The 22,314-nt window shown below is 35.6% G+C and overlaps 1 protein-coding gene across 4 annotated transcripts; it reads right to left on the bottom strand.

Annotated features, from left to right (window-relative positions):
* Positions 1 to 657: 657 nt before the first annotated feature.
* On the bottom strand, positions 658 to 22,293 carry LOC139747566 (uncharacterized). 4 transcript variants are annotated; one of them, XM_071659999.1, is made up of 12 exons: positions 22,140 to 22,293; positions 17,571 to 17,664; positions 17,183 to 17,401; positions 16,052 to 16,118; positions 15,196 to 15,451; positions 13,692 to 13,929; positions 13,122 to 13,258; positions 11,205 to 11,322; positions 10,863 to 11,005; positions 10,428 to 10,574; positions 4,167 to 4,193; positions 658 to 3,714 (listed from the first exon to the last, which is right to left on the bottom strand). In XM_071659999.1, the coding sequence occupies exons 1-11, from the start codon at positions 22,208 to 22,210 to the stop codon at positions 4,169 to 4,171; spliced, it is 1,515 nt and encodes a 504-aa protein (XP_071516100.1). In that variant the 5' UTR covers positions 22,211 to 22,293; the 3' UTR covers positions 658 to 3,714; positions 4,167 to 4,168. The 4 variants fall into 4 exon arrangements, with proteins under 4 accessions (XP_071516100.1, XP_071516097.1, XP_071516098.1 ...); XM_071659996.1 differs by lacking the exon at positions 4,167 to 4,193; XM_071659997.1 differs by lacking the exon at positions 4,167 to 4,193 and having other exon boundaries at positions 13,692 to 13,923.
* Between the last annotated feature and the right edge of the window lie 21 nt (positions 22,294 to 22,314).

Genomic DNA, 22,314 nt, shown 5'->3' with positions numbered 1-22,314 from the left:
ACTTGCTCCGTCCACTCACGCCCCCAACACAAACACACACACACCCTGATTGTATACTACCTTCAAGTTTTCTAAAAAAAAAAAAAAAAAAAAATATTAAGCTGCACTTAATAATTCTGCCTTAAGTAGTCTATAAGTTCCTGTTTTTGTATATAAGCAATTGGATAGTTGAAATTGTTTAACTACACGAAATTACCCCTAATTTTCCTATTTGAAATCGTTTCCATGTATTTAAAATCAGAATTAACTTTCAAGGAATTGTTCGCTGTCAATATTAACTTTCACTTGATCAAATTTCCTTCGGTGCTGACATCATTACAACTCTAATCTTCCCCTAAAACTAACTTCTATTATTTCGTTACATAAGATTGAGGGATCGTGAAGCTCATGTCATTCTTCCCAAAACTTCCCCGTCACAAGATAATACAAGATAGAGAGACCATCGTATAATATTGGGTGTCTGTTTCCTTTGTCAAACTGAGCAGCTGGAATTAAGATTCCCAGTGTTGCAAAAATAATTTCAGTGTGCATACCTGCATGCAATTAATTCATTTATGTTCAATAGATGGAAATGGGGTAAGTGATACAACAAAAATAGCTTTATACAGTGTGCATACTGTAAAGGCTTACTTAAAATCTTGGGGTTTAAAAATGACAAAGCTTCTCTTCTTTATTGCAGAGAACTGAACAAGAACTGAGCAACGTCATGCCCAGCTATGGTACTGATGCAACATCTACCATTACCATGTTGACCATGAATCACCTAGTATACATCTATTATCTAATTTCCTTATGCTATTCACCTGTTCTCTCACTCTGTCCATAATGTATATATACTTTTTTTCCTTGAAATTTATATACAGCAAATTCTTATATTAGTACTGTACTATAACAGCAAAATAAAGGTCTCCCAAAGTACTTCAAAATGCAACATACAATTATCTTAGAATGCTTTTCAAATGACCAGCTTAATCAGTGTATTTTGATGCAATGAGTAATTTTTTATAATGGAGTAAGAAAATCAGATTTTGCTATCTTATCCAATATAGCATCTCACCAAATCCATAGGTGATACATGATAAGTTTCACTTATGCATTTCTATGATCACTTTGCTCCATGAAAAAAATAACCAGATACCTTTGGAAATAATACTTCCCCTCATATGACCCTCACTACAGTGCTTGATGTCTAAACAGCGACCTGTTTACTATATATCGAATTTACATCACTCACATTCATTACAGACAACAGGTACAAAATAATCTTATTTTATCTTTTGGTTTGAGAAAGCAAGGCCACAATTCACATACTTTGTTGGACAGATCCTTTAAAAGTTAGATAGACTCATGATATCCAATGTATTCAGTAAAAAGTATGCGCATTTCAACACAGATGAGCAGCAAAGTTTTTATGGACATTAAAGTTTCATGATGGAACACATCTTTATCCTTATTCATCTTACAAAACCCCCAACTCATATCTGCTTATAAGATATTTTTTCCATGTAGTATATCCTCCAAGTGCCTTGCTTGAAACAAAACCATTGTCTTGCAAATGACCTCTCATACCTTCATTTTCTTTACCCATTCATGCATGTAAACACACACAGAAAATAGTAAAGTAACCTCCCATTGCTAAACTTTTTCCTCTCACAAATAACCATGTATCTCAAATAAATTTCAATGCTTCTTTTACCTACTAAATATTCATACCACTAAGACTTCTCAAGTTTTGTTAAATCTCTGAATTTTATAACTGTAAAAGGTGTTAGGTTAGGTCAGAAAGGATTTTTGCATGTTAATTTATCAAAATAGCAATACTATACCGTATACAAACTACCTAAGACTTATTTTGGCTAATAAAATATTCTATTTTTTATTAAAAAAAAGTATTGATACAAAGAATCTACTACCTGGGCTTTGGGAGGCGACTTTATAGAAGGATTTTACCTTGTTAGCAAGGCCCCTAGAAAAGTTTGTGTAAAAATTATTCAGTAATGCAAATCAAAGTACCAAGTGGGTGCAGTAATGTTTGAGAAGATAAATACAAAAAATTCAGCTATGTACACAAGAACTATACAAGAGTTTTGCATGAAAGATGCTTGTTAATGATATTTGATAAATACTTTAACATGCAAAACATTTACTCATATAAATGCCTAGAATACTCATCACAATATCTAAAATATGGTTTAATTCTTGTTCAACAATGCAATTTGTATGACGGCATAAAACATAATTTCAGTATGAACTTTCTCTAGATTACAGGGTAATAGATGTTTTCATAAGGTCAAATAATTAAATCAGAATACATGCAGAATAAGCTAATGTCTGCACTTCAAAACACACAGCCTTCCTCACTTTTACATCATTATTGCAGTTGTTGTACATGGATAGTGAGTTATGAGTCCCTCCATGATTTGTTTGGTAGGTCTCTCACAGCTGTGTCCAGATGCATTTTTAAACTTTCATACTATTAGTCATGTACTGAACTCAACAAGTATACCGCAGTAAATTGGGTTACTTCACTATATAATTAGCCTGTAGGAAATGCACTGGTTACTTGTTTTACAAAAAAAAAAAGAAAAAAAAGATGCATGCCTATGTACACCTGATTCATTCCAAGTACATGGGAATGGAGTTGACTGTGATGCAAATAAATTGATAAAATTAGGAGTACATTTCCACAAAGGTTTTAGAGGTTTAGTTCCTCTTTAAGTCTATAATTCACATTATTTAATGCAGTAAATAGTAATAACTTTTCCATATGTAATGAGAAAGTACTAATCTGATTTCTGAGGAAATTAAGAGTGCAATGTAGCAGAATTAAGGGTTTATTTCAGTTTGCAACAACCATTCAACATTTGTCATTGCCCAACTGCCACAATTAAAACCCTTCTTATACACCACACTACTAACAGGAAGACAAAATTAGCTTATTCTTTGTTTTGGTATGTAATAATTCTTTTCTTTACATCATAAATCCTAAGATATTCTTATATTACACAACAATTTACATTCTTAAATGAAAATCTTACAAATAAGACACAGACCAAATAAAAGTTCCCAAAAGAGCTCATTATAAAGTGTTTTCCAAATACTTGACTGTTCTAAAATAGTAGCACATCAAGTAAACAAAACCATAAAACTTTCTGTATGTGTATCTAATTTGTACAGTACCTTAACAAGGAAAACCTGTATCCAGTACAGGGCAGTCAATAGAGGAATATACGAATCTTTCTTCATAGGAAGTCTGCATCATAAGTTTTAACAGATAGCAAACGTGCAATCCTTTTTCTTTATTGGAGACGAGTTCATTAGAGGAATAATTTTGGGCAGCATTCCCTCCTTTTGGTCCACCATACATATATATATATATATATATATATATATATATATATATATATATATATATATATATTGTCTACTTTTTTCATTACCACTAAAACCAAGCATGGTTATATTCTCTGTAAAGTTCAAGTAATGAATAATGAACTCAGTGCTATTACAGTTCTCGGTAGACTTTCAGGCTTTTAGGTGATTTCTTTTTTTGTTGGCTGCTTAGGAAGCTTGACAAGAAACATATGATTAGAATTTGGTGCCTGAGACCTGTTGAAGAGTGCATGGTGGATTGTGGAGATATCTGGTGCCACCTGGTCATCTTTCTTCAATCCTCTGAGGCTTGGTAAGCCTCTGCTCATACTACTGCTTCCACTGATGGGATGTATAAAAATGGAAATTAAGAACACTGAGGAATGCAATCTTAACATCATAATCTAATCAAGTGTGTAATTTGAAAATGTACAAAAATGGCAAGTGTAGCCATATACAGTTTCTTTAGCATCTAACTCAAATATTTGACATATTGACATATAAAAGACATTAGATTACTAGAGTGAAACTAAATTTTTGTAAAAAAAACTAGTATATCATAAACAACAAACAATTATTCCTTTTGTGGAAATCAAATCTAATAGTGGTACATAATGTAAAAATAACAACCAATGAAGCATGCAGCACCCTCCTTAAACTAACTTTTGAATATCAATTTGCCATCAATGACAAGAATTTTTGGGAGGCTGAAGATATCCAATTTCCCTTGAACAACAGTAGTATTGCGATATTCAACAATTAGAAACGATGAAAAGAGCAAAAAATACACTTACTCTCAGATATAGTACCCAGTGCGCCCTCTAGCGTCCCATGAAAAAGAAAAACAACATTAGGATATGGAGCCAAGTTACCAGTTTCCCAAATGTGAAGTTTTCTAAGATAAATACCAAGCATTTTTCTGGAAAATGAATGATGATGAAACCATTCACAATCATCAAAAAGTAGCATGAATTTCTTTCCAAAGGAGGTAAATTAAGTAGTAATAACATGAGGAAATATGGCAAAGCAACAGAAGAGAATGTAACTGTAATTTAGTTTCTTAAGAAAGGGAGTGACAGCGCTGCTAACTAATTCATCGGGCTTTTCAAAATTTGTATGGCCCAAGCTGAGGTGACTTAGGACTGGCAAAAAGCATGTATTGCAGTGTCCTTATATGAAGGCAAGGGGAACAAAATTAAATACTCGAATCAAGGAGGTACAATTCTGTTGGGTTAAAATGATAAGGTGGATGGGAGAGTAGTGACAGAGAGAAAGTGGCAGCATAAACCAAGCACCTGACCAAGTAGGGAAAATGTGGCTTCAGGAATAGAAGAGATTGTGCAGACCAGGTGTCTCCTTTGAAGAATTTGTGGGATTTGTAAGTGGCGTTTATAGACTTGAGGAAAGAACATGTAGCATTTATGGACCTCCAGAAAGCATCTGATAGAGCTGACAGATATGCTCTACAGAAGGTGTTACAAATATATGGTGTAGAAGGTGACTAAAAGGGGAGGGAGCGGGGGGCTGGAAATCCTCCCCTCTCATTTTTAATTTTCCGAAAGAAGGAACAGAGAAGGGGGCCAAGTGAGGATTTCCTTCAAAGGCCCAGTCCTCTATTCTTAACGCTACCTCGCTAACACGGGAAATGGCAAATAGTATGAAAGAAGAAAAAGAAGTAATGCATATGTGACAGTAAGAAGAAATGTGATTGGTTTCATTTGAAAGTAGGTCTGTGCTGAAGGTGTGTGATGTCACAAAAGCTGTTTCATCTGTTCATGGACAGGGTGGGGAGGGAGGTAAATGTTAAGATCTTAAAAGGGCACACTATTTATACAGTGTTCAGGGGGCTAGGGGCTAAGAGGTGTCAGCTGCTAGTTGCATGTGACAGCTCAGGTGGCAGACTTGAGAGAGAAACTCCAAAAGGCTGAGTTTGGGAAAGCCCACTATCCACAGCTAAGCCAGTGACTATTCCAATTCTAACCTGACTACCTCATATGACCTAGTTAATCCTACTGACAGCTTGTTAAAGAATCTTGTTGTAAAATAATCTTTATACCTGTCTGTTGATTCCTGCCCTCGTGGAGTAGCACCAAAAACAGATGACTGAGCCTTCGAGGCAATAATATTTACAAAACAGAGAACAATGATATCAAGAACAACTTGAGCACTAAATACTCTAGATAAATAGTTTCAGTATATCAAAAACTGAAGTTCACACTGCAAATTGTTTATATCATCTAAAGTATATATTATGCATTTTCCAGAACTGAGATTAAACAAAGGGTAATAAGCAGGAAACCAGCCCAAGGCACCTTCATCAATGGGCATGATCAAATGGGATTTACTAAAGCCTCTTCAGAGCTTGGTCCACCATCCTAACAAAATGTGAATGTTAAGAGCCATCAACTTTTCTGAGCTTTCCGATAAAAAAAAAAAAAAAAAAAATCATATTACACATTTTTTACCATTGTTCAAAAGTTTTTCAAAAAATAACTTACACAAAATTCCAAACTTGAAAGATATCAAGAGGTAACTAAACACAGAAAATGAAAAGTTTATAAATGAGAAGACTTCATTATATTGTCCTAATATTTTCTATGAGAGTTTTTAAGGCACCTTTACATAGCATGAACATTTTCTGAAGCATGGAGGTAAGGGGTTCAACTTCCCCTTCTTACATCTGTAATGTGGTAAACCTTTTGAGCACAAACCAAACAATTTTCAGATGCAACCCTAACCAATGTGTGTTTATTTATGAGACTAAGTTAAAAGTGTTTAGAAAAAAAAGCACTAGGCAGAGGTAAATACATACATGAAAATATGAAAATAAGATATTTTTGATATACATATCTTTTTCTTCTGGACAAACAATACTTTACTTCCTCCTACATCACAATATCATTGTAATGTCATGAAACTTTCAGCTCAAGCCTGTAGCCAGACAAGGCTGGTGAAATAGTCTACTGTAATGTGGAGGGGGCCAGTTAAATCCCTGTTAAACTGAGGTCCCTAGACAAGCTAATTCCTCTTGTCTGAGAGGTTGCCATACCACAGGAAAGGGATACCATGTAAAGAAAGATATCTTAAACTTTATCAGTAAGTACAAGTGCCTAATTAAGCCCATAAACCATCTATTTACAGACTTTATCTGATAGTACAAGAGCATATGCAAATTAAACAATCATTTACATATTGCTAAATGAAGATTTCTTGGTACCCACTTATCATTACACTTTATAGTTTTAGATTACTGAGCACTATCAATAAAGTTTTACATCTGTGAACTGAAATCTCACCTTGAACTATCTATGTATATTCAAAATGCTGTACAGATTCAAAAGACTGCAAAAGACTATCAACCAAAGAGAAACCTCATTGGCCTTATATTTGCTCAAAAACATATCATAGAATTCTTCTATGCCAATAACTTTGGTGTGGTGTAAAAAAAAAAAAAAAATCAGTCACCAGAAATGTGTACATCCACACATTGGTAGCATTTAACATTTGAGAAATATAACAAAAGGATGTCTGCCAATGGGTCATGCTACATTTCCAATGATAACCAGCATAACTGATTAACAAGTGAATTATGATAATATCTGATACAAATTCAGTGTTAAAAATGTCTGCACTTTAAGCAACCATATATAAAAGCAATGAATTAGCTTAGAAGCTGCATAAGGCTTTAAAACAACATAGCATCCCAGTTCATTGAACTGGATCTAGCACATGGTTTGCCGCAAGACAACACGAATTCGTCTGGTCAAAAGCCAGCAGTGGTGACTTTACAGCCACATGCCTATTCAGCAGAAATGCTCGAGGAGCTTCATACAATTAGTTGCACCCTAAAATAATCCTGCTTCAGAAAAAAAAAAGCTGATCTCACATACAAAATATCAAATATTACAGGAAAATTCATGGTTACTAAAAAATCTAAGGCTTTCAGTATCTTACATATGTAATTAGGTACAGACTCAAAAGTTGCTGCCCTCATATATGTCACTGCATCAACCTCTGCATAAAAGAGAGCTATGATGTGTGTGTGTGAAGTAAGAGACATCTTTCTGCTAGTGGGTAAGGTTTTAACATGTGGCACTTTTAGTCATTATCTTAATGTTCCAGGCATCACTTGGTATATCTGATCTGCTTAATTTTCTTGAAGTACAGGTCTGATGACTTGTATGAAGCATTGCTACACTAATTACTGTCCAACTGTAAGATTAATAGATAGAAGTAATAGGTAGGAATATTCAAGCAGGAGCTCCAACCTTCATCTTCAATCTGGTCTTCCCTTTCTCCTTGTTCACTCACATGACCTCTGCCCCAAAACCATCCAATGAATCACTTCACCTCCCATGGTTCTATTCACTGCCATATCCACACCTAGGTATCTAGAACATCCTTATTCCTTCAACTTCTCAACTTTACATTCCAAACAACCTGTCCTTCTTCATTACTAAGTCTAATAACCTTCCACTTATAAGAAGTTACTCTCAGCTTTCTTCTTTCACACATTCTCCCAAACTTAGACACCAACTCATGCATATTCTTAATTGAATCTGCCACCATCATCCCCATCGCCAAAAGACTGCAAATTTCCTTCTCTCTCCGAGACATTTGCATTCACCTCCCCCCTCCACTACCCTTTCCATAAACATATCAAACTGCCAAGGTGACCTACCTTCACTTGGAACCACTCATCCTCCTCTCTACCTAGCAATACAAATGCATCAATTTCTTGATAAAAATCCTCACCACTTCTAAATGCTTTCCTCCTACACCAAATAGTCACAACACCCTACCATAAGCTTTCTCCAGATCCATAAACACCAACTCCTTTTCCTTTAGTTATTTTCACATGCTCCTCCTTTTCCCTAAGTATTTCTCAAACATTCTTCAAAGCAAACATCTGATCCACATATACTCTAATGCTCCTGACACCACATTGTTCCTCTCTAATCTGATGTTCTGTGTATGCCACCATCCTCTCAATCACCACTCTCCCATACAACTTAACAGATGCACTCAACAAATCAATACTTCTATAATTTGATTACCCACTTTTGAATTCAAAGAACCCATCATTAACACCCAATCTCTTACATCAAAACTACCGACACACCCATTCAGCTCATTCTAAAACACTTACATCTCTTTTGTCTTTTGCAGCCAGGTGTGAGCACTAATAATCAACTGCATCTTGTAAGCCACCCTCATGTATATACAATTCGATATCTATAATTCAGCAATGTATGGTTTGGAAAATCTATGATTTTGAAAGACAAACTGAATTGGCCTAATTCAGCAAAATTTTTAAGGTTTGGAAAATTGCTGGTATCCTTAAATTCCAAATTGCTATATAGACAGTGAAATACAACTATAAAACTGTAGAAGACCCAGTTGACTGATGAAATTTACTTCTATCAACATCTAATTGCTTTTCTGTGTATTCCCATGACTTTGTACTGCAATCTCCCACCTGAAGATGCATTGCCATAATTTCAAATCTCTGGAAAGTGACTGTTTTGCAAGTGAAAAACAATTTCTCTCATAAGAAATGAAACACCTTCATATGAGAGAAAGGAGGGCAATAGATGGTGGGAAAATATGCATGGAACGATGTATGAAAGGGAGGTATGTAAGGACAGGGATAAGAGATCAATAGATGAGAGATATTTAGATAAACTTTCCTAATTCATTCTACCGTAGCTTTACCCCCATCTCCACGATCCCAATCACCACTCAATATAAAACCTCAACTTTTCCAAGGAAATGAAAATTAAGAGAGTTTTTTTCACCTTTCTCTAGTTATTCTTCATCAATAAATGTTTTCACACAGAGAAAAGATCTGGAGCTGACTGCATCCAAGTAGAGTCTCAGGTCATCTGCCATTTCATAAACAATAATCATGGCTGATTTCTCCGATACAGTACTTTCTTCTAATTCAAGGCTGATCCTAATGACATCTTTACGAATCTTATATATAATAAACATATAGGAAGATTGTCAAATACCTCATTAAGTTCAGCACATGGCTTCACTGCTTAGAATTCTTTGGATGCAAGTTTTATAACAAAAATGAATTTACAATTGAGCAAAGGAAAAATAAAAATTATATATGAAAAAAAATTTCTTTTGCCCAACTGTAAATTCATTTTTGTTATAAAACTTGCATCCAAAAAATCTAAAATGGATTCAGTTTAACGCATCTAAAAGCATTATGCATCCTCCATGATGTATGTATTCCCAACAAAAAACTTTTCAATAGTTGCTAAATACAAACAACTTTGAATACTGTTTCCCAGTAAGTGGGGTGGCAACCTCCCAGGAGAGAAAGAGCAAGCTAGACTAGAGCTCAGGGTGGATATCACAATAAGAAAGGCACTGCACAAATATCTAACATTCTAATATAGGAACAGTCATGGATACATTACTATATTCAATGCAGGGTTCAAATTTCAGTGAAGTTTGGTGTTATCAGCACTGACAATGTAACAATGAAGCATCCACACATTTTTTTCTGATAGAGCTATGAACAGAAGAAACACTGTTATTGGTATGTCCAAGCACTTATTGTCTTTAACATCAGTGTTGATAAATATGAAAATGCACAAGGGATACCCAGTGTTAGATGTGAGCACATAATTCACTTTGATAATACAAGTATGGTTTCATCTACTTTGGAGTGTCAGAGAGCTTTATATTCCTCCATAATGTAAAATTAGGCTGATGATTAAACATGATATCTAAAACAGATTTATATCTCATAAGAAGCCACAACATATAATGTCATATTCAACATGCTGCACAAGTTAATCATGCTATCAATTTGAAGAAAAATAGCACCTGGTTGGGATTATGAGCCATTACTGTTTAGACCATGAGCTGATAATAATCTATTATTCATACAGCTGGAATTCTGAACCCTGCATGACACCAAAACTGTTCCACTTACAATTATCTATACTTAAAAAATAATCAGTTAGGAAAATTCTACTATTCTGAAAATAAAATAATTCCCTAAGAGGTAAATAAAAATGACATTTAATACTGACCTGGCTGCTTTTAAAACTGATTTAGTTTGTGTTCTTGGAGGTGCTGGAGGCAATGGAGCAGCTGGCAATGACTGGGTCTTCTTGTTCACCACAGTCACACTCATAGGCTGCCCGTCCAACTGCCGGTTGTTGAACACTTCAACCGCCCTTGAAGAAAATAACAATAAATCAGCAAATAAAAAGCATATAAATGGTTACTTTGAATCTTTTTACACATGTCAACCCATAATGGCATTTACAACTGATAAACAGATTTTGTATCATTTCCCATTTCACACTTCCAATGAATCCATCACTTCCCCACTACTCTCTGGAGTAAAGCTCTTAAACTGCAAGAGTCCCATAAAAGAAAGAGAATATCTAAAGGTGTATGACTACTTCAAGTGATTCATATTTGACACAAAGCATATGTGTATGGGTTGGGAAATACTTTACCGGTAGGCATCCTCCATGCTCATGAAGACAGCCTCAGCAATACCTTCCCTCAACATCCTGGCAGTACGAATTGGTCCAATAGTTCCAAATAATTCTTCCATGTCTTCTACACTAACACAGCGGTGCAAATTAGTCACAAGTACCTGGTGAATGTATATATGTCAATTCAAAAAATCTGTATGCCAATCGATGTAGTGAAAGACAAAACTAGCATTCTTTTTTTCTGTAAAAAAAAATTCAAATTATCTGGACAAATGTTCTCATAACACTATTCTGTTTTCCATCTAGAGTATAGTAGGATATATGATCCCTTCCACACAAAATACATTAAAAATCTCCTACCTTTCCTTCCTCAGGTGCAGGACGCACGGGATGGTCCAAACGAGCCATGAGTCCAGAAGAAAGAGGGGCCACCTTCTTTGGACGGGTCGGGGGATCTAATTCAGCATCATAAATAGGCCTGGAAAGAAAGATATAAATATAAAAACACAAGATTTCTATTTTACACCATATAAATTAGTTGTTCCGTATATATATGTTCCTTCCATTTCATTAATATTTGTTTAATAAAAAGGCACTTACCAAAACAAAAAACTTGTTCCATCAAGGATGAGCCCCATGGGAAGAGAGCAGAGCAAGGTCACCTGTCCTTCAGGTTTCAATTTACTATCTTACGGGAGCTTGGATAGTTGGCTGGGCTTTAGACTATCAACTGCCAGGGTCATTAGGGTCATCAATGTCAAGATACAACCATCAACCAAAAAATCTTTCAATCTCTTCTTCACGCATTAAAGATAATCCTAGGGTTACATATATTCTCACTATGTAAATGGCCCACTTCATCTTACAGGAGGGTATAGCAGGTCACAAAAAACAAAAAACAAAAAAAAAAAAAACCTCCAAACTCTAACTGTGTGAGCTAAGAGGCATGTATTCAATCAGACAGTCCTTGAGCTCTCAATGCTCACTCAACATCTAAGGAATGAGGTGGTTTTACATATGGTGCATATCCTATCAAACCATGGAGTAAGCATACAGCCAACTCCCAGGAAAAATCAGGATATTCCTAGAAGAGAGAGATGCAACAGAGCAGTGATGAAAATGGTGTTTAGGATGAGAAATGAGAGCAAGAAAGGTGATAAATACTAGTGTTTTTGACAGCTCTTCCAGGAAGAAACACAAAACCCGATAAATGCATGAGCAATACTTTGACAGGTATGGATAAATTTCATTTACAGCTTAAGTAGTTACCTGAAAGGTTGAGTATAACAATCATTTCATGAAGACTTGAATGATTACTTTATGGTGATAGTTCTGCCCCTAAATATCAAGAATTGAGAATATTCTTGGCTAAAAATTAGTTCAAATGCTTTATTAGTATCAATTTATACCTTTCATTAAACCTAACTAAAGTTGGATGGGTTGGAAAGACAGGGCACAGTAAGGGAAAAGATAAGCATGTCTGATGGAAAAGTAATCCCAAATGTTGTACGGATGTGGGGCTTTGGCTCTACATGAAAAAGTTTGAAGGAGGGTGAATGTGTTGGAAATGAAATGCTAGAAGACAATACTTGGTGTAAAGAGGAATGATTTGAGTATGAAATGATGGGTTAATGGAGAAGTGAAGGATATGGCTGAAATATCTAAAGACAGTATACTGAAATGGTCTGGAAATGTGGAGGGGATGAGTAGGATATGCTAACACAGAGGGTGAGTGTCAGAAGTAGAGGGTACAAGGAGAAGGAGAAGACCAACTGGAGATGGAATAATGGAGTGGAAAAGGCTTTAAGCGCTCGGGGTCTATACATGCTGGGGGATGTAAGGTGTGTGCGGGATAGAGTGAACTGGAGCAATGTGGTATATATTGGGTGATGTGCTGTTAATGGACTGAACTAGGGAATAAGAAATGGTCAAGGGAAATCGTGGGAAGATTTGCAGGGTTTGGTTGTGGACAGAAGGCTGTGGTTTTGGTGCATTTGACAGCTACTAACTGAATGTGAGCAAATGAGACTATTTCTTTGGTGTATCTGGCACTACAAAGAAAAAACATAACAAAAAAATATAGCACCAGCATAAACCAGAGCATATGTTCAATGATGGGAAAAGTCCTCTGGTGCTAGTCTGAATTTCAATGACTTGGCACAAGCCTTGTCATTATTTAATCATTCTGAATATAAAGTTAACCAGCTTGATCCTGGCTGGCCAGAGGGCTGACAAGATTATTCATGAAAATGCTGAACAAAGTCATTCTGCTTATACCTTTTCTTTGCTGGGACTCTGACTGCTAATCTATCAGGAATTTCTGTTGGCAGCCTTGCAGCAAGCATTCTTGATGGTAATCTTGCTGGTAATCTGGTTGGTGAGTCCCAGTCATCACTATAGTGTGGACTTGGTTCCTATTACAGGAAGATACAAGATTATTAATGTTTATTTCCATCAAGGAAGGGTGACATGAATTATTAAATCCATCCATACCAAGAATATAACTCTAGGACTCTTAAAGTATGGTGCATGCACAAGTGTACAAACCCTATTATTTTGATACTTGTAATGTTTGCTTTGATTATGTACTTCTTTCAGTTCCCTAACCTAATGATCGAGTCGCCACTTGACTGTGGCAACAAGACCATGCATGATTTTCAGGTCCTCGCTTCTGCCCCTATAAGCAGCCTTCTGTGACATGCAGGGGATAGGTGAGCAATATTCTTTCTCTTCTCTATCCCCAGATGTAAGAGGGGAATAAATCAATTGTAAGTTACTACTCTCCAAACCTATTTCAGCGCATTAAAACATACATACTTGAACATATATATATTTTACCCTCCTTACCCTGTAATTATTTGCAGTTGTGATTCTGAGACGAGTTGGACGTATCTCCTCTGGTTCTGGTGATCGCCTGGTACGATATATATGATGCTCTGGAGACCATCCTCGAGTCATGGCATCTGATCGCATTCCACTTAATCCAGGACTATAAGACATTGTTGTAGATAGTCCCATAGACCTAATGGGTGGACTGCGAGCAAAGAATTTCATTGGCGGTGATCTCATTTCACGCTGTCTGTAACTACATAACATAAAAATCAGGCTTGATAAATCATAAAAGTAATCCAGAAAAGAAAAAAAAATGTACCCTTGATTTTACTCTTCACTAACCAACGTGGCATGGGCAATGTATGCCTTTATCATGGGCATCTCCAATGATAAGAAAACTATGAAACTGTTTTTTTTTATAAAAGCTCCTCAGGTGTTGTAAATCTAACTCTTACAAGTGGAAGTATTATAGGATGGGGGAAAAGATGTAAGAAGAAAATTACACAGCTCTGCTGTTTTAGGAAATGAGGTGCCATGACAGTCAACTCTTCTTTGGGTGGTCTCCACACAGAATCTACGGGAAGTGACAGCAAGATGAGACTTTTCTTGACTTTTCATAGTCAAGAAGAATGTTGTGCTGCATACCACATACAACGAAAATCATATATTGCACCAATCCTTTATATCTATACTGGTAGTTGTTACTGTGGTGGGTCATACTATGGCAATTTGGTGAACTTATTATAATAATTATGAAGTTTTGGAAAACATATGAAAGTATGGCACCAAAAGAATTACATAATCTATATGCATTAACAGATTATTCTGAAAATATTTACAAACAAGTGAATGTCAAATCTCTTTAACTTCTGATTATGTGGATATTAGAAAAGTAAGGATCTAATGCTTTCATGTAAATGGAACTACATAGAGGAAAAGTAAGGATAGACCAGATGTCACCTACTTGAGTTTATGTGGATAGGAATTTGCACCAAACAGCAATGCATGAAGAGACCAAAGAATATGTTAAACTTGCGTTAAAAAATACGAGTCAGTTACAAAAAAAATTCAGAGCTGTTCAGCAACCACATCTACTTGGTTGGGAACAAATGCATGAAAGTACTGAACAACAGGGTTAAGTAAATCATATGGATCAAAAGTTTACATGTATCAAAGAACAACAACATAAAGAGTAACCCATACTAAGATTCCAAAGTTTTTCAAGACTTCCCATCAAAACCTTAATCAAAAAGTAGGGATCTACAGCTTTCTTATTAAATGAGCTAGAATGAGGTAATGTAGAAAGACAAAATGTCAATTTCTTGAAAGTTTATGTGGATGGAGATTTGCTTGAAATTGTCAGGAAAATGTCATTCAAAGACTGTTCCTGTGGATAATGGTTCTAATGATGGTGTACGGTAATCTTTTTTCATTCTAAAGTAATCTGAAAAAGGAAAAGAAAATTAGATGGAAGATACATTAATACAGTATGTATGCATATCAACCAAATAATCTATACCTTTTCAATGCCCGAGTATACAGGAGATCTGCTTTCTCATTCTTGATTGTGACAACATGTGGATTATTTGGAAGTGGGTGATATCGGCTGCCATCAATAGTCTTTGAGACAGACTGTGGTCTACCAATGGCGGGTGAACTTCTTGAAATGGTACTAGGTTTCCCTCGAACACTAACACCTTTCCCGATACTTCTATTTCCACCAGACACAGTTCTTATCAATGAAGATCCCTGCATCTGTGTCTTACCTTGTAAATCTGCAACAAAGTAAAATGAAAAGAAAAAAATCATGCCACATAAGATGTGAAAATGTAATTACCTCCTCGTACATCTGTAACAAAGGAAAATGATAAAAAAATCATGTCATATAAGTTGAGAGTGTGTGCATTTGGATCCTCTTCAGCTATCACATAATATACTCCTCTTACTACTGCACCTTTCTCTTACCCTATTACTTCTTATTTGATCAACCCTCCTCACACCACATGCTGTCCTCAAACATTTCATTTCCAAATACACTCATCCTACTTTACACTTTATCATCTAGGGCCTATGACTCACATCCACTGAGAGTACTATACCAACAAACCTATCCAACTTTGCCCACAGAATCCTGCAATCTCTCTTTCACAAAAAGAAGCATCATGGGTGTGCTCCAATCAGGAACAGGTAAATGATGAGCTTTGGAGCAAAAAGTTCTTCAATGAAACTCTACTCCTTTGCATTAACTGATGATACAACCTCACTGATGGTGTTTTTTCTTGTATCATAACATGTAATGGGGTCCAATAAACCTTAGATCTATATTGCCTCTAAATACTTAAAATATAAATATCTTTACAAAACCTGCAACTTACTTGATGAACTGTTCTCATTTCGAATACTTTTTTCCACAATACCCGGGTTCTTCCAACCAACTGGGATCTGAAAAATATAGATAAAGTATGCAACACTTGAGGTTAAGACTAAGTTGATGTGAAACAAAAAAATTTTGAGTTTATCAAACATATTTTATGACACCACAACAATATACAATACTATGGTAAAAGAAAAGTCAGAATATTCTCTGAAGTGACAACACACACTTACAGACTACACATCATGTTACATCCTATATTTGTTAACCTATCACATTCTTAATTAATAACCAGTAACTGTTATGTTTAGTATTGGCAGTCAACCATGTATTTGATATTGCTGATGCAAAACTACATTTATTGCCATTATTTTCTTTTATGCTGACCAACAAGGCATGAGCAAAAACATGCCCTTATCATGGCTATCTTGAATGAAAGAAAAATACAGTATGAGAAAAAGACAGCCAAGATTGATTTTTAGTTCCTTATGTGTTTAAAGACCAGACTCTAAAAGATGGTAATGTGACAGGATATTACACAGCATGCAAAGCCTTACATCAAATATGAACATTGTATCAAAGTATCTCATACTTTCCTTAACTTTTTTATAATTACATGATGGATAACCATAATGACCCAGACACAATTAAAGTGATCTCAATCCTTCACTCAACAGAAATATGCTACTAACATCTCAAAATTTCCTTCCCCATGTCAGTTATGATGGTTATCTTGACAGTTGACTGGTCCCTTCTGGATGGTTTGCTACCAACCATGGGCTAGGGCTAACTAGGTGTCAGCAGAATCAATGTATAATGTAATTAGTAAATTGAATCATCTCTCACTGTGTAAGTGGGTTCTCAGTGGATGGTGATTTGATAAGATGGTTATAGGGGTAACTTTGACTTCCAGCTGTATGGTATTGAGTGTATTTTCTAAAATAATTCATTCTACACCTCTTCATGATTTATTGTCAAGCTTAGAATAAAATATTTTGAAGTGCAGAGAGTATAACAAATTGCAAGACTGCTGCAAACAGTTATGAGAGGGTGGAGATTAGTATGTAATTTGAGGCCATCTTATTGACAAACACTACTTATACATCAAATAGAAAGTACACAAAATCCTCACTTTCTTCACTTGGCTTGACTCAGTGCTCACATTCTTCATCAAATTAGACTGTGTGTTCAATTTCTTCACTAGGTTAGACTGTGTGCCTGTTTTTTTCCTCATCTTGTTGATCCTGTCCCTGGCATCTCCCTGTTTGGCAATTTCTGCAAGGCGATCACGAGCATCTCTGAGTCGCAGCCTCTTCTTCTGGATAATTTTGTTCCTTACATCACCACCCACCTGGAGATACATTTTGCAAAACAATTCTGACAAGTATCAAAGCAATAGCAGATTAAAAATTCTGTCCGACTTTGTCAGATATAAAACTGCTTTAATATTCTGCAGAGAATTTTTCATTTACATCTTAGTAAACATGAACACAGTGATGATAAATTCATGTCTTACAAACCTTAGGCACAATTCCCAGATCTGAACGCACTGAGTGATTGAGTCGACCTTTTAATGGTGGCCGATTTCTTCCTAAGGCACCATTGATGTTTGTTCTGGAAAAAGCAAAGTATAAGATACTCCTATGAAGTATTACACTGATTATCAATTATTCCACAGTTCAAAGCAAAGAGTGCTACGAGTCAGAGTGAGGATTCTTTCCATCTGGGGTTTTGTTCTTTTTAACCCACACTAAACTTTAGCTGTGTCACAAGATGGGCACCAATTAGGGGAATATAAATATACTTCTTTATTCAAAAGATGTCACTACTAGTTCTTCAGGTACTTAAACATAAACCTTCCCACTGGCCTTAGCATTCATCAGCAAAACTGACCTCGATGATGAGATTCTGCTATATACCACATAAAATTATTTTTCATGTATGTCCAATGTATAAAAACACACTTCCTGAGATCAATCTACTTAAGAGTATCCTCATCAACATAAAACATTCTTCTCCAAACACTTATCTGAACATGCATCACCAGAGATAAGCTAAGAAAATATCTAAGCCACTCACTAAAACTAACCCAAAACCTAACTGTGACAATAAGAAGACTGTGAGGACTGTGTGGATTCATGCTTTGTTAGTTATGATGCATAAAACAGTAAACCAATAGGCATGGTAAACTACCATATGGGAGCAAGGGGATTCTCATACAGTGCTCATCCTTACATATTTAATAAACCACCATCAAATTCACCGCCAAAATTTTCTAACTAGCCACAGTACCTTCTAATAAGCTTGATGATACTAGTATTGCAGGTTGGACAGTGAGGGAAGGAAGTTAGTATACTGGAAGGGAGAATTAAGAAATACACAGAGGGATGAACCTATGAAGGTAAGCAATGTATGGAACATGCTATAGTGTGTTCAGATATGGCAGCCTGAAAACTTTACTATTAAGGCCAGTATATCACCATTAACTTCATAGAAACCAAAACAACCCAAGGAAGAACAACACTCATTTCTACCAAACTCACGCAAGTAATTACTTTCTTAGTCATCAAGAGATTCGAATGGCTAATCACACTACCATACTTTTCAATCAAAATAATTCTGACCATCAAAAAAGTGTTCATCCACTCTAGCTTCTTAGTCCCAGATAGTTTGTTTTAATGAAGCTGGGGCTCACTACTTGTGAGGTATCTCTGGGCTGAACCAGGGCATAAAAAGCAGTCAGGAAAAAAACCCACAGAAAGGTGGGGTCTGGTTGTGGACCAAAGGGCTCTGATTTCAGTGCATAATACACGACACCTAAAAAGTGGATGTGAAAAAGTGAGGTTGTCTTTGTCTGTTCCTGGTAGTACCTTGCTACATGGGAAACAGCAAACAAGTATGGTATAGTCACGTTATCTAGACCCTAATATTCACTAAGGTAATGCACCAATGCACACTTATCTAATTTTTTAACATTTACATCTACAATATTAGCATGTGCACAAGACTTCATCTTTGAAACACCACACCCAGCATTATCCTCTGGATGCTTTTTGAATGCCATAATAGGGGCAGAATTTGTCATAACATTACATAATCATCTGGAAAAATAGAGAACTTTAGTGTCAATTCCATAGATAAGAGCAATGACTAAGCAATAATGTGGGCTACAACATCAAAAGTAGACACAGCTGTCAATCTGGAAACTCATGTTGTTGGTAGAAATATGAATGAAATGGACCATGGATTTTGGGAGTTTATGAGTTTCAGGAACATGGGTTTCTAATATTCCACTTTTTGTGATACCAACAACAAGAATGATGATAATAGCTTTCATAGTCTCCTTTGCTCCATTTTTAGTTCACAGTTTTAAAGTGACTCACTAAGTTCACATTTTCAATGTGATTGTCACTATGTATGGATTGAATATGATGAGCTATGTCTATACCTAATTTGAAATTCCATTTTTAGAGATAATCTTTAGCTCTAACTTAGAGCATCCCAGCAAAAGATGTATAGATGCTTATCGTATGAGCAGTACAAAATAAGATAAATTTCTGAAGATAGACTAAACCTTATCTAATCTCTTATGAGGGATGTCTTGGCAGATGTACCAATTTCTGTTATACTCAGAAAATTACTAAAGCAAACTGATAATCTTCAAACCTTACAGCAAAGTTCACAATATTCTCAAAATCATAGTCATGGGTTCTTCATGACCTTTAATTCCTTACTGAAGACTGATATTTCAATCATTAATTGTAACTCTTTCCTACAAACACAAACGCCTTGATGTTTCATGAATAACTTCAATTAAACCATCTATAGTAAACCACTAAAAAATGTTTCAACACTTCCTCTTGAAGGCATACTATGACATAAAACTAGTTAAATAATACTGGTACCTGTGAAACAGCATAATGACACCAAAAAAATTCTAAAGTTGAATGAAAACTAAAATCTTTTATCAGTGTAAAATACTGAATAAAATCTTATGGATTTCAGGTGAAGAAACTTAAGTGTTGGTGCTCTACTCAGACAATCCTTTCCTTCCCCTAGCAATTAGCATGCATAATGAAATACTCGACCCCCCAATAATCAATCATCCCATAATTACCCAATAATGTTTGAGGCAGTCAGTGCAGCACGTGGGTAAACATGTACGGAGGACAGATTCATAATGTGGGTCTTTGAATGTTTGGAGCACAGTTGGGCAACATGAACTTAAAAAATTATCTGAGATATGATAAAACTATCTTTTGAGAGCTATCACATTTTCTTAGTGTCATCATTTTTTGGCTATCTATGGTGATAAAGGCCTCTTAAACCTTAAGCTGCTCCTTTTGTTGTGTGCGAGCCTTATAACCCTGCTCCAACTATCAGAATGCTCCAACTATCAGAAATCAAATCAAAGCATCCTATGTCTCTTTAAATTTCTGCTGTTTGTTTCAACTAATTATCCATATATGACTAGAAGTAATAACATCACAACTTGTAAAAATATCATGCATCTCAATCACCCAGGGTATTGATGGAGTGTACAAATGTCATCTAGGTGGGAGAACAGGTTTAGGAACTCACTAATGTAGTTATTTTAATGGGAAAAAAGAGAAAAAGAGGTTATGAATGTTAATGCTTTTGGAGTAACTAAAGCTATTTATTGTGAAAACTAAAATTCTATAAGTGTAAATGACAAAAAAGTAATGAAAAAACATGCATAAATAAAATATGCACAAAACTGGGGCTCCTAGGACAGGAAGGTAAGGTATACATAAAATGTGTAAAAAATATATAATTAAAAAACATGAAAGCACATCTTGAATTGATAAAAAATGTAATGTGATTAGATGTACAGTATACAGAATACAATCACACACAGGAAAATCACATTTATTTATTACACACTTATAAAGAGCATTTAAGCCACCAGCACTGGGTCTCCCCTGTCCATGTAACACCCTCACACATCAAGTTAAATGAAAGCACAGAACATTTTTTGTTATCTTTTTAATGGTCTGACTATTGATTAGCTATATATAATATAGGATGGATCCAGCACTTGACTACAAGCGTGCTGCATGTATTGTGGGTCGTCTAGAAAAAAAAAAAAAGAATCCAGCGCGCGAAAAAGGGTGGAGGGGTCACAAAACAATTTCAGGTAACTCAATGTTTCCATATTCTTTGTTGAAATCAAGCCATGAAGGACAGTACATCAGTTCAATTTCCCAACATGCAAAAATAGAGCTTAATGAAGGAATACCAATATATGAAAGTGGAACATGAAAGTCTATGAAATACACCTTAAATGGTAAGGTAAAAAGAGTAATCAGAACCAAATGATATGATTACAGTGGGATTTTGCTTTCTGCAATCTAGATTCTGATAATGTGATGCCATACACATTAGTTCATTACAATTCACCAGAGGTCGCATGTTTAAATTGAACAACACGCCTAATCAATGCAGTTCAACAGAGCTAGGTAACTGATTCTTTCTGATCTGTAAGACATCTGGCAAATCATAGTGATATCCTAACGCTATGACCAATGGTGACTTACGGAATTAAGATGAAAATGGGTGTGAGCTCTCCTATGTCACCCAGCAGTGCAGATAAAACTGCAAAATAACAACCAGTGTACCTAAACAATATAGTGATGTGCGAGAAGCCATTGTACACGATAAAAAGAAAACTTAGCCATAATAAACCGCATAAGCTTCTAACATTAAAACAAAAATCAACAAAATGGAGATCCTTAACACAGGTATATTGGCCTGAACTAGCCTTTTCACAAATATCAGACCCTACTTTCTAAATGTTAACAAATTTGCTATGGGCAATACTTTCAGTAGCAATTAAATCATACATATCGACACTAGAGCTATACACGACTTGTGTGTCTTTAGGAATTCAGTTTTCTCGAATTTTATAAATTGTTTACACGTAAGTACATGAACTCAGGGCACGAGACTTACCATATCCCAAGATACATTTCACCGTTACCCTTCAAGACACTGTTAATTTCACTAACACATTATACAGAGATAATCCGTACACAAAGTTGGGCTACATTCATATTTAGATTCTATACCTATTTCCTTGCTGGTTTGAAGGGCGAATTTTCCGCTGTTTGATTATGTCGTCTAAGCTAGCGTCAGCCATGTTTGTTTGACTAAACGAAAATAGCGTTCAACTGAGCTTGTTTTATGGCTATGAATCTAAAAAAATTTTATGTGGATAAAATGAAGTTCGATTTTATTAATTTT

Source organism: Panulirus ornatus, chromosome 69, assembly GCF_036320965.1.
Source record: "Panulirus ornatus isolate Po-2019 chromosome 69, ASM3632096v1, whole genome shotgun sequence".
Taxonomy (NCBI): Eukaryota; Metazoa; Arthropoda; class Malacostraca; order Decapoda; family Palinuridae; genus Panulirus; species Panulirus ornatus.
This window is presented reverse-complemented; position numbering and strand designations above follow the sequence as displayed.

Excerpts from the sequence above, each read along its gene's own strand:
- LOC139747566 (XM_071659996.1), bottom strand. The coding sequence starts at position 22,210 with ATGGCTGACGCTAGCTTAGACGACATAATCAAACAGCGGAAAATTCGC. Across the intron at positions 15,452-16,051 it reads AAATGAGAACAGTTCATCAA|ATTTACAAGGTAAGACACAG; the intron begins GTAAGTTGCAGG and ends ACTTTGTTGCAG. Across the intron at positions 13,259-13,691 it reads CAACTGCAAATAATTACAGG|GAACCAAGTCCACACTATAG; the intron begins GTAAGGAGGGTA and ends TTCCTGTAATAG.